This window comes from Jaculus jaculus, chromosome 16, assembly GCF_020740685.1.
Source record: "Jaculus jaculus isolate mJacJac1 chromosome 16, mJacJac1.mat.Y.cur, whole genome shotgun sequence".
NCBI lineage: Eukaryota > Metazoa > Chordata > Mammalia > Rodentia > Dipodidae > Jaculus > Jaculus jaculus.
In genome coordinates, this window is record NC_059117.1 from 35,716,487 (window position 1) to 35,730,332 (window position 13,846).

General features: G+C 38.2%; 1 protein-coding gene across 2 annotated transcripts in view; it reads right to left on the reverse strand.

The window, feature by feature from the left end:
* Fam126a (family with sequence similarity 126 member A) overlaps positions 1 to 13,846 on the reverse strand; it is a 108,385-nt gene that overhangs the window by 46,653 nt on the left and 47,886 nt on the right. For both annotated transcript variants that reach the window (XM_004652821.2, XM_045135758.1), the window contains exon 2: positions 12,592 to 12,670. In XM_004652821.2, the coding sequence (XP_004652878.1) occupies positions 12,592 to 12,642 (51 nt within the window). In that variant the 5' untranslated portion in view covers positions 12,643 to 12,670. The remainder of the gene's footprint in view (positions 1 to 12,591; positions 12,671 to 13,846) is intronic.

Genomic DNA, 13,846 nt, shown 5'->3' on the forward strand with positions numbered 1-13,846 from the left:
AACCTTCCACCATTCTCTAGAACAAAAAAATAGTTTCACTGCATTGCTTACATAAAGAAGAGATTAAGGCATTCTTCAATATTTCAAAAGCAAGTAACAAAAGAGTTCCAGGCAATGTTCCATGTCATTTGATCAAGAGTAACCTAATAATGAGGAAATTTATATAAAAGGGAGTAACAGTCAAATAAACAACAGACTTCTCATCCTCTGAATATAAACAAGCCTAAATTATATATAAGTCTATATAAACACATTGTATAAATGTAAAATATGCATGTATATATATATATGTGTGTATATATATTATATATATACATATGTGTGTGTGTATATATATACATATATATATATATATATATATATATTTTTTTTTTTTTTAAAGAACAAGTAGAACTGGAGAGATTGCTAAGTGGTTAAGGCACTTGCCTGCAAAGCCTAACAATCTGGGTTTGATCCCCAGTACCCATGTAAGCCAGATGCACAAAGTGGTACATGCATCTGGAGTTCATCAACAGTGGCTAGAGGCCCAGGCACACCCCAGACACTCATTCTCTGTCTGCATCTCTCTACATGCAAATAAATAAATAAAATATTTTTTAAAAATAGCAAGGAAAATAAATTACAAATCTTTAAGAAACACTAGAGACTAGAAGGATCATTATAAAATATATGTGTAGGCTAAAACTAGAACATTTAATAAAAACACAAATTATCCCATTTTTAGTGTGTGTGTGTGTATGTGTGTATATATATATATACACATACATACATACACACACACACACATATATACACACCAATTAAGATTTAAAAAGCCTAATGAATTTAAGTACTGTGATAGCAAACATTTTAAAGTTTCTTGAGGGCTGGAGAGATGGCTTAGTGGTTAAGCGCTTGCCTGTGAAGCCTAAGGACCCCGGTTCGAGGCTCGGTTCCCCAGGTCCCACGTTAGCCAGATGCACAAGGGGGCACACGCGTCTGGAGTTCGTTTGCAGAGGCTGGAAGCCCTGGCGCGCCCATTCTCTCTCTCTCCCTCTACCTGTCTTTCTCTCTGTGTCTGTCGCTCTCAAATAAATAAATAAATAAATATTTAAAAAAATAAATAAATAAAGTTTCTTGAGGTATAATAGTTCAAAGGTATTGGCCTTGATAGTTACCAATTAATATTTCTTGTGTCTCAGAAAATAAAAACGGAAATGAAAAGTAATAATCAGAAATTATGCTGAAATTGTTCTTGGCAAATTCTAAAGAAAAGAGATGCTTCATTCTTAACTACCATTTGGCATATTTTAAAAAATGTAGGGAGGTGATATGGGTTGAGTAGAAGAGAATTCATAAAGATGGGTAGATGGGTGAAGAACCAATAAATAAAACAGCATCACACATAAGAATGGATTTGAGTCCCATACTGAGAGAGATTTGATGACAATCAGAAAATTAAAAACTATGAGTCTGGAAATCTTTTAGCTAACATACACATGCCATTCAGAAAAACATAATACAATCTGAATGGTATTTTACAAATAAGCCACTGAAAACAGAGATTAAAATAGTTACTAAATCTTGAAATGTAAACCTACTTTATTGATATATAAAGAAAATACTAATGAGAGGATAGATAGTGCAGAGACTGAATGCTTTTCCAGAGGCAAAAATGATTCTTTTTGATATTTAAAGTTTTAAATATAAGATTTACACAAAGCAAATTACAATGTCTCTGTGTATTTGACTGCTGAGTATGATTATGAGGTTCAAATTGTGACCATGCAGCAGTGACATAATGGTCTCCAAAGACCACCTACTTTAGTTTTCCTGCTGATACTGATTGGGCTATATGGTTTACCCAGCGCCATAAAACCACATACTAGAAGAAATGGGATTCCATGAAAAGGGTTGCTAACTCTTGGCCTACCTAATCAAGCATGGTAAGTTGTGGGGTACAGAACACAGGGTATCCTCCTCATTTTGCTCATCCACCTGTTTTCTCGAAACAGTCTTTCACTCAACCCAGAGTTGGAACCTCTGTCTTCCCCACACTGATCTCCACAGGACTGGGGTTACAAGTGTGTGTGTGACCGTAGCTGCTTGCGTGGGTGCTAGGGAATGTAATTTGGGTGGTCTCAGGCCTGTATGCTTATGAAGCAAGCACTCTTCCTGGTTGACCCACCTACAGAGTCCTAATCATGACACTTTTAATGTTGTTATTATTAAAAAACCAGAGCTTTTTTCTAAAAATATGTACACCACCCCCTGCAAAAAAAAAAATAAGTATGTAATTTAGCATCACAAATAATTTGAAAGGACAAGTTACTCTCAAAAGTACTAAAGAGATTTATTTGCAAGCATTTTCCTATCCCATATTATCTTTGGGATACTGTTGATTTAGTCTGATAACCTTAGCAATCATATAGCTGAATGAAGCTCACATCAACACAAATCAAAGTAACACTCAAAATAATTTTCAGCATGCCTATCAGATTAAGCAAGGGATAGAAAATCCTTTGGAGATAACTTAAATTTAAAATATTTGTGATAGTAAATAAATTGAAAATTGGCATATTTAATCTTGAGGGGGTAGAGAGAAACTAAATCAAATTACTTTTTACTCCATGAGATCTATGACTTCACTCCCTCTTCCTGATGGAAAACAGTCCTCACCTTTATTCAAAATTTAATATTGTGGGGGATGGAGAGATTGCTCAATGGTTAAGGCAAAGGCCTGCAAAGCCTAAGGACCCAAGTTTGATTCCCTAGTACCTAGGTAAGCCAGATCAGCAAGGAGGAGCATGTGTCCGGAGTTTGTTTGCAGTGGCTAGAGGCCCTGGTATGCCGTTTCTTCCTCCCTATCTGCCTCTTACTCTCTTTCTCAAAATAAATAAATAAGAAAGAAAATATTTTAAAAATGAATATTGGACTTCCGGTTAAGATGGTGGTGTAGGTACCACGCCAAAGCAGCCTGGGGGGAAAAAAAGACCAAACAACCTCAGCAAAATACACACTTTTACTAAAAAGTGAGGTGTATAGGAAACTGAAGTGGCAGCGGAGAAGTAGGAGAGATCCAGAGCATCCAGAGCCCGCACAGGCCGGCAAAAGCGGCCCCGGCAGCTCCGCCAACCGCAGCAGCAGCACAACAGAAAGCCGCCAGGCTCCGCTCCAGCTGCAGGAAAAGCCAGGTGCGGACCTTCCCCTCACACCGCACTCTCCGCAACACAGGAAACGTGAGGGGGGAGCGGCAGTGAGCAACAGAGGAGCAGACAGCGAGGTAGATGAACACGTGGAACAGTGAGACAACCAGAGCAGCCGCGGCTCCCTCCCCTCCCCCACCGCCTGAGCCCAGCTCCGGCCAACAGAGCAGCAGCCCGCGGGACCCGGCCACGCCAACTTGAGCCGACAGCGGGACCCAAGCAGGAGCAGAGTTCAGCAGCAACATCAGCAGCTCGGAACTGGTACCAGTGGCCCCAGCAGCAGCAGACCCAGGAGCGGCAGCAGCGGCAGACCCAGGAGCTGCAACAACAGCAGACCCAGAAGCAGCAGCAGTTCCAGCAGCGGGGGTGCTGATCTGCAGGGCTACAGTTGCCAGGCTTGGTTTGCCCCGCAGGAAAAGCCAGTGCCCAGCTCCAGAAATCAGAACAGCAGCCCGATGACCCAGGCAGCAACTTCACTGAGACCAAACTCATCCAAGGTAACTGGGTTTGTACCAGGAAAGGGTCTCACTTGGTCACAAGCTGACTGGCATCCCTCAACAGACCAGAAATCTTAACCTCTGTGTTGATAGAGGATCTGGTTGTTATAATAACTACTCTGGCATACATACTTGGGGCTGTTTTTGACTGAATGGGTACAGTGTTTAGTTAACTTTTAGAATCTACCGGTGTTTTATTCCACTCAGCCTACTTGAATACTCCCATAGCAGGGAAACTCAACCCCTAGGAGCACCTTTGTAGATACTCTCAGAGTCTTAAGAGCCACATCTAACACCTTAAGCTCCTACCCTGAAAATATATAACATCAAATCAATTGATACAGCTAAGAATACCCAGCTAGCTAGAAAATCCAAGCATTAACTTAATCCAAGATTCAAAAATATATTCATTATAACACAAGAAACACTAAAAAGCAAGACGATATAAATCCACCTAAAAATATTAATGCATCAGAAATGACCTCCAGTGAGAATGAGTTAGAGGAAATGCCTGAAAAAGATTTCAAAAGAATGATTGTAAATATGTTCAAAGATGTCAGAGAACAAATCAAAAGAGTCAAAGAGGAACTTAAAGAGGAAATCAAAGGAATCAAAGAAGATGAAGGACACCAATTTCATGAAATAAAGAAAGCAATACAAGACATAAATAAGGAAATAGAAATAATACATAAAAACCAGTCAGAATTACTAGCAATGAAGAACACAGTTAATGAAATAAAAAACTGTAGAAAATCTCACCAGTAGAATGGATGAGGGAGAGGACAGAATATCTAAGCTAGAAGACCAGGTGGCAGATCTAATACAGGCCAACAAAGAGAAAGACAAACTTATAGAAAAGTATGAGTGGGAATTTCAAGATATTCGGGACACTATAAAAAGATCAAATATTAGAATTCAGGGCATAGTAGAAGGAGAATTTCACTCAAAAGGGATAGTAGGTGTCTTCAACAAAATCATAGAAGAAAATTTCCCCCAAAATTGGGAAAGAGGTGCCAATACAGATACAGAAAGCCTTTAGAACCCCAGCCAGACAAAACCTGGAAAGAACCTCTCCTCGCCATATTATAATCAAACTTCCAAACACACACACCAAAGAAAAAATATTGAAAGCAGTTAGAGAGAAAAATCAAGTTACCTACAAAAGTAAGCCCATCAGGATTACAGCAGATTATTCAACACAAACTTTTAAAGCCAGAAGGGCTTGGGGTTATATATTCCAAGTTCTGAAAGATAACAACTATCAACCAAGGTTACTTTATCCTGCAAAGTTATCCATTCAAATAGACGGAGAAATAAGGACATTACATGACAAAAGCAGGTTAAAGGAGTATTTGAAGACAAAACCAGCTCTACAGAAAATACTTGATAGAATCCTCCATGCTGAAGAAAAGGAAAAGCACACATATAAGGAACCTAGAAAAAACAAACAATACTCAAATACTAGTTAACAGAAGAGAGCACGGGTAGAACCAGAACCACAAAAAAAAAAAAAAAAAAAAATGGCAAACATAAATACATACCTTTCAATAATATCTCTTAATATCAACGGCCTCAATGCCCCAACGAAAAGACATAGATTCGCAGACTGGGTTAAAAAGCAGGATCCTACAATTTGTTGTCTCCAAGAAACTCACCTTTCTACAAAGGATAGACATTATCTTAGGCTGAAAGGGTGGAAGACAGTGTTTCAAGCAAATGGGCCTAGAAAACAAGCAGGGGTTGCTATCCTAATATCAGACAGGATAGACTTTAGTCCGACGTTGGTCAAGAAAGATAAGGAAGGTCACTTTTTATTGATTAAGGGCACACTCCAACAGGAGGACATTACAATCCTAAACATATATGCACCTAACATGGGGGCTCCCAAATTCGTCAAACAAACACTATTAGAACTAAGGTCACAGATAACACCAAACATAGTGGTGGTGGGTGACTTTAACACCCCACTCTCATCAATTAACAGGTCATCCGGGGAAAAAATAAACAGAGAGGCATCTGGACTAAATGAAGTCATAGAAGGAATGGACCTAACAGATATATACAGGACATTTCATCCAAAGTCTGCAGAATATACATTCTTATCAGCAGCACATGGAACATTCTCTAAAATAGACCATATATTAGGACACAAAGCAAATCTTAACAAATTCAGGAAAATTGAAATAATTCCTTGCATTCTATCTGACCACAATGGAATTAAACTACAAATCAGTAGCAAGAAAGGCTATAGAGCATACACAAAATCATGGAAACTAAACAATACACTACTAAATGATGAATGGGTCAATGAAGAAATCAAAAAGGAAATCAAAAAATTTATAGAGTCAAATGATAATGAGAACACAACATACCAAAATCTCTGGGACACAATGAAGGCAGTTCTAAGAGGTAAATTTATAGCCTTAAGTGCCTATATTAAGAAATTAGAAAGGTCGCAAGTAAACGACCTAATGCTTTGCCTTAAAGCCTTGGAAAAAGAAGAACAAGGCAAACCAAAAAGTAGTAGACGGGAAGAAATAATAAAGATTAGGGCAGAAATTAATGAAATAGAAACAAAAAGAACAATCCAAAGAATTAATGAAACAAAGAGTTGGTTCTTTGAAAGGATAAACAAGATTGATAAACCCTTAGCAAATCTGACCAAAAGAAAGAGAGAAGAGACACAAATTAATAAAATCAGAGATGAACAAGGTAACATCACAACAGATTCCAGAGAAATTCAAAAAATCATAGGGACATACTATAAAGGCATATACTCCACAAAGTATGAAAATCTGAAAGAAATGGATGATTTCCTTGATCTATATGACCTACCTAAATTAAATCAAAATGAGATTAATCACTTAAATAGACCTATAACAAACATGGAGATCCGAACAGTTATCAATAATCTCCCAACTAAAAAAAGCTCAGGCCCAGATGGATTCACTGCTGAATTTTACCAGACCTTCAAGGAAGAGCTAACACCATTGCTTCTTAAGCTTTTCCAGGAAATAGAAAAAGAAGGAATTCTACCAAACTCCTTCTATGAGGCCAGCATCACCCTGATACCAAAACCAGGCAAAGATAGAACAAAAAAAGAAAATTACAGACCAATCTCCCTCATGAACATAGATGCAAAAATTCTCAACAAAATATTGGCAAACAGAATACAAGAGTATATCAAAAAGATCATTCACCCTGACCAAGTAGGCTTTATCCCAGAGATGCAGGGATGGTTCAACATACGCAAATCTATAAATGTAATACATTACATAAACGGGTTGAAGGACAAAAATCACATGATCATCTCATTAGACAGAGAAAGCATTTGACAAAATCCAACATCCCTTCATGATAAAAGTCCTACAGAGACTGGGAATAGAAGGAACATATCTCAATATAATAAAGGCTATTTATGACAAGCCTACAGCCAACATATTACTAAATGGGGAAAAACTGGAAGCTTTCCCACTAAAATCAGGAACAAGACAAGGGTGTCCACTGTCCCCACTTTTATTTAATATAGTTTTGGAAGTCTTAGCCATAGCAATAAGGCAAGAGACACACATAAAAGGGATACAAATTGGAAAGGAAAAGATCAAGTTTTCATTATTTGCAGATGACATGATTCTATACATAAAGGACCCTAAAGACTCTACTAGCAAACTGTTAGAGCTGATCAAAACCTACAGCAATGTAGCAGGATACAAAATAAATACACAGAAATCAGTAGCCTTCATATATGCTAACAACAAACACACAGAGGATGAAATCAGAGAATCACTCCCATTCACAATTGCATCAAAAAAAATAAAGTACCTTGGAATAAACCTAACCAAGGAAGTAAAGAATCTATACAATGAGAACTTTAAAACACTCAAGCGAGAAATTGCAGAAGACACTAGAAAGTGGAGAAACATCCCTTGTTCCTGGATTGGAAGAATCAATATTGTGAAAATGGCAATCTTACCTAAAGCAATCTACACATTTAATGCAATCCCTATCAAAATTCCAAAGGCTTTCTTCATGGTAATAGAAAAAACTATCCAAAAAATCATTTAGAATCACAAAAAACCTCGAATATCTAAAATAATACTGAGCAACAAAAATGAGGCTGGTGGTATCACCATACCTGATTTTAACCTATACTACAGAGCCATAGTAACAAAAACAGCATGGTACTGGCACAAAAACAGACATGTAGATCAGTGGAACAGAATAGAGGACCCAGATGTAAGCCCAAGTAGCTATAGCCACCTGATATTCGATAAAAATGCCAAAAATACTCATTGGAGAAGAGACAGCCTCTTCAGCAAATGGTGTTTTGAAAACTGGATATATATCTGCAGAAGGATGAAAATAGATTCTTCTCTCTCACCATGCACAAGAATTAAGTCCAAATGGATTAAAGACCTTAACATCAGACCTGAAACTCTGAAACTGCTAGAGGAAAAAGTAGGGGAAACCCTTCAACATATTGGTCTTGGCAAAGACTTTCTGAATACAACCCCAATTGCTCAGGCAATAAAACCACAGATTAATCACTGGGACCTAATGAAATTACAAAGATTTTGCACTGCAAAGGACACAGTGAAAAAAGCAAAGAGGCAACCTACAGAATGGGAAAAAATCTTCTCCAGCTATATATATGATAGAGGATTAATATCTAGGATATACAAAGAACTCAAAAAGTTAAATAATAAGGAATCAAACAAGCCAATCGAAAAATGGGCTATGGAGCTAAATAGAGAGTTCTCAAAGGAAGAAATACGAATGGCATATAAGCATCTAAAAAAATGTTCAATGTCACTAGTCATCAGGGAAATGCAGATTAAAACTACATTGAGATTCCATCTCACTCCTGTCAGATTGGCCACCATCATGAAAACAAATGATCATAAATGTTGGCGGGGATGTGGAAAAAAAGGAACCCTTCTACACTGCTGGTGGGAATACAATCTGGTCCAGCCATTGTGGAAAACAGTGTGGAGGTTCCCAAAACAGCTAAAGATTGATCTACCTTATGACCCAGCTATAGCACTCCTAGGCATATATCCAAAGGACTCATCTCATTTCCTTAGAAGTACATGCTCAACCATGTTTATTGCTGCTCAATTTATAATAGCTGGGAAATGGAACCAGCCTAGATGTCCCTCAACAGATGAGTGGATAATGAAGATGTGGCACATTTATACAAGGGAGTTCTACTCAGCGGTAAAGAAAAATGAAGTTATGAAATGTGCAGAAAAATGGATGGATCTGGAAAGGATTATGCTAAGTGAGGTAACCCAGACCCAGAAAGCCAAGCGCCACATGTTCTCTCTCATATGTGGGTCCTAGCTACAGATGACTGGGCTTCTGCATGAGAATGAAAATACTTAGTAGCAGAGGCCAGTAAGGTAAAAAGGAGACATAAAGCATAGAGAAAGGAAGGGAGGAGGATACTTAATAGGTTGATATTGTATATATGTAATTACAATGATTGTAATGGGAAGGTAATATGATGGAGAATGGAATTTCAAATGGGAAAGTGTGTGGGTGGGAAGGGAGGGAATTACCATGGGCTATATTTCATAATCATGGAAAATGTTAATAAAAATTTTTAAAAAATGAATATTGTTACCCAATAGCAATAATCCAGGTCTTGCTGAGAAATATTACCTAGATAATACTTTCATGTCTCTATTTTCTTCCACTGGGATATAGTATTTAGAAAACAAGACCTGGATACTTGGTGTACTCATTCAACTCAAGTGTCCTTATTTGTTGGGCCTCTGTGAACAATGCTAAGAAATACATGTACGCATATGTGTACTGGACACATTTTTAGAGGCCATGACTCATACTGATTCTTTCAATTCTAACTCTTAGATATCCTACTGACATCTCCATTTTAGGTTAGCAATTCCTTTCTCAGGTTGAGAGAAACCCAACTCTCATATTCATAGTGTATTTATTTTATTTATTCAATGTAACCAATCTGCCAATGCAGCTTCTCTGGCTAGCTCTGCAACCCTTGTGCTCAGCCATTTACTCTCCTCCCCCAGACACCAGGACATGCCACTGCCAATGCTACTGCCCTGCCTTGCTGCATTTCCTAGGTACTGCACACCATGCCCGGAATGGGAAAGAACGGAACAGGTGGGTGTCATGACTTTCAAATGTTTGCCGTTAACAGTTGACCCTTTCCCCATGACCCCTCTTTAAATGTGTCCTCTTTCAACAACTCTTGTCTTAAAGGATAAGGAACTGGTTATATTTGTCCCTGCAAATCTGACTTCACTATTAAATATAAAAATGCCTTAGCAGAAATGGTACTCAACTGCTAAAACAGAAAATTTCTATTGACTCGCCCTCCATGCAAAAGGTGTAGCAAACATAAATCCTCTTGAAGCAAAAAAAGAAAAAAAGAAAAAAGAAGTTTAAAAAACCTTGAATGGTTATTTACAAATATAACAAGTGGCGAGAAAAGCATACAATTTAACAAACTATTAAAATGTATAGAAAACACTATATGCAGTGTACTTTTTTTTTTATTTGAGAGCGACAGACATAGAGAGAAAGACAGATAGAGGGAGAGAATGGGCGCGCCAGGGCTTCCAGCCTCTGCAAACGAACTCCAGATGCGTGTGCCCCCTTGTGCATCTGGCTAACGTGGGACCTGGGGAAGCGAGCCTCGAACCGGGGTCCTTAGGCTTCACAGGCAAGCGCTTAACCGCTAACCATCTCTCCAGCCCATGCAGTGTACTTTTATAAGAACATTCTATATTACTTCATAACGGCTGATAGAATCCATAGAGGGATGCTAAATCCATAAAATAAAAGTTAAGACAGTAAAAAAAAAAAAAAAATCTCTGCAGCCATTCACCAGGATTAGATCACAAAGGCAGCTAAGGCCAACTGCAAAATTAACAAGAAACACTGCTTCTTTCAAGGACATACAGTAACTAAAATGTGTCTCAATGCTTCCTTTTCTAAGTGACTATTTTATATTCTCTCTCTCTCTCTCTCTCTCTCTCTCTCTGTGTGTGTGTGTGTGTGTGTGTGTGTGTGTGTGTGTTTTATGTGCACATGTATATGCATGTTTGTGGGGGGCACATGTGGGCAAAGTGGAGGTTAGAGGTCAACATCATGTGTCTCCTCAATCTTTTTCCACTTTATTTTTTGAGACAGGATCTTTTATTGAACCTGGAGCTCACCACTCCAGAGATCTATTAATATCCTCCTCCCCAGTGCTGGGGTTACAGACATGGATCACCACACTTAGCTTCTATGTGGGTGCTGAAGATCTGAACTTGGGTCCTCATGCTTTCATAGCAAGAACTCTACCCAGTGAGTCATCTCCTCAACCCCAACTATTGCATTCTTACCCATTGAGAAGCCTTGTCTAAAGCCACAGGTGATCCTAAGTGTGGTATCTGAACATACAGCAGAAAGAATAAAGTGTACCCCTTTGCCTGGCAGTTCTAAGTCAGGGACATAGAGGAAGAAGTGAAGAGCTTCATATAAACACGTTCTGAGCAAGTTCCAAATCTGCATTCAGGTTACAGTTTTCAAGACATGGGAATCCTGGGTTCACTCGGAAGTCCACACCAAAAGTTAACCCCATTACATATAACCCTACTTTGGAGTTTGTCTTTTCCTGTGTTTGGTGAGCTACCACTGTTGCTCCTTTGTGTGGCTTCCTCTGCTGCAGCAAGCTGGTGAGCCTGACACCATCAGACTGTAAGTTTGGCCCAGACAAAAATCAAAGTGACGGGCTGGAGAGATGGCTTAGCGGTTAAGCGCTTGCCTGTGAAGCCTAAGGACCCCGGTTCGAGGCTCGGTTCCCCAGGTCCCACGTTAGCCAGATGCACAAGGGGGCGCACGCGTCTGGAGTTCGTTTGCAGTGGCTGGAAGCCCTGGCGCACCCATTCTCTCTCTCTCCCTCTATCTGTCTTTCTCTCTATGTCTGTCGCTCTCAAATAAATAAATAAAAAATGAACAAAAAAAAATTAAAAAAAAAAATCAAAGTGACATTTGCTGCCCAATTTCTTCACATCTGTGGTTTATGAGCTTGCATAATTTTGTGTCACATAAGGACAGAAGAAAGGAATTAACTATTTAAGAAATGAACTTTTAGCTACCATAGAGAAGAGCTGCATACACTTTATTTTCTTCATCAAAGAATCACAGCTTCTACACAGCTTCTAGGATAGCCATATAGAAAGATCCCTTGGCAAAAAGCTAGGTAAATGTGTTGTCATCCTCTCCTTATTACTAAATGTCTAGTGCCATTATCCCCAACTCCTAACAAGGAAAAATACTTTGACAACAAATCACTGACAAGTATTGGGGAGTGACATCAACATTCATATCCATTGTGGTATTGCCATGAAAGGGGGAAATAAACAAATGAATCTTGAGTCACTTGAGAAAAAAGAAGAATTAATTTTCTATAAAAGATTACTATGTGAGCTAGGCAACTAGGCGTGGTGCCTCACACCTTTAATTTCAGCACTAGGAAGACTGAGGTAGGAGGATCCCCATGAGTTCATGGCTACAAAGTGAGTTCCAAGTCAGCCTACTCTAGAGTGAGACTATGCCTCAAAAACAAATGCTAGCCCAGTAGTGGTGCATACCTTTAATTCCAGCACTTGGGAGGCTCAGGTAAGAGGTTCACTGTGAGCTATAGAATAAGTATCAGGTTAGCTTGGGCTGAAGTGAGACCCTGCCTCAAAAAAACAAATGAACAAAAACAAAACCAAATACTGTATATAAACAGCTCCCTATTAAGGTATATAAGAACATACTTTTTCTGCTACTATTTAGCATTCTAGTCGTATAAATTTAAAAAGCTACTAGAATTTAAACCCAGCCAAAATTTCTTTGGAATAAAATTAGTATATTCAAAGAGGACATATTACCTTAAATTCTGATAGCCACTCTTCCACAACTCCTTTCTCTGAAGTGAACATCTTTCCACATTTGTTCCAAACCTTTTACCTGAAAATTAAATAGAAAAATGTTTAAAAAATTATTTATAGTCATAATATCATGTATAGAGTTATTCTATAAAGTTACTTCTTTTTAAAAAATATTAATTTGCAAGCAGAGAGAAATAAAATGCCTTAATGCCTAAGCCATCTCTCTATCCTTTTTTGTAAAATTAGTTTCAGACATAAACTACTACATTAACTTTAAAACCAATGTGCTCAAACAAGCTTTAAGAGTCAAGAATTCTAACAAAAGTATAATATAATAAAATAATATATAACTGGCTCTGCAACTTTTAGTCACATTTCAGGAATGTCAACTACAAAACATACTCAAATTTTCCCTTACTTTTAATTCAATAATTACAAAAGGATCATCTTAAACTTGTGAAACATACTTGGAAACTGAAAATATGAAAATAAACGCACCCAATATTGACTTTACAGAAAGAATAATATACTTAAAATTCAGCTCCTTATCTAGGCAAGCCACTTGGCTTCTTTTTATCTTATTTTTCTTTAACATTTTCATTTGGGAGGGGCCAGGTATCTTTGCCACTACAGAGGAACGCCAGATACATGTGCTTCTTTTTACAGCTGGTCTTACATGGGTGCTAGGAATGTGAACCCAGACCAGAAGGCTTTGGAAACAGGCCTTTGTTGGTTGTTTTTTTGAGGTAGGATCTCAGTTTAGTTCGGGCTGACCTGGAATTCACTATGTAGTCTCAGGGTGGCCTTGAACTCATGGTGATCCTCCTACCTCTGTCTCCCCAGTGCTGGGATTAAAGGTGTGTTCCTGGCTGGAAACAGGCACTTTTAATCACTGAGCATCTCTCCCAGCCACTTGGTGGCTTATTATTTATACATTTTTATAAAAACTGGAAGTGACAATGTCCATCCAAGACAGAGGGCCTACTCAACAATAGTCATTCAGAAGACTGGAGATATATATATATATATATATAGTCTCAACCAAAATTTTTGTTGAAGTATAATTTATCTTGCTTGCCCACCCATCTGTATGGAATTAGATTTAGAAATTTACATGTTGAGGGAAAGCTTTAACTCCATCTAAAATTAATTTCAGCACAAATCCCACAGTAGGTTCTTCTTAGTAATATTAATGTAACAGAATATGAAGCCAAAAACTGAATGCTAATTCTATTGTTTGGGAGTATGACTTTGG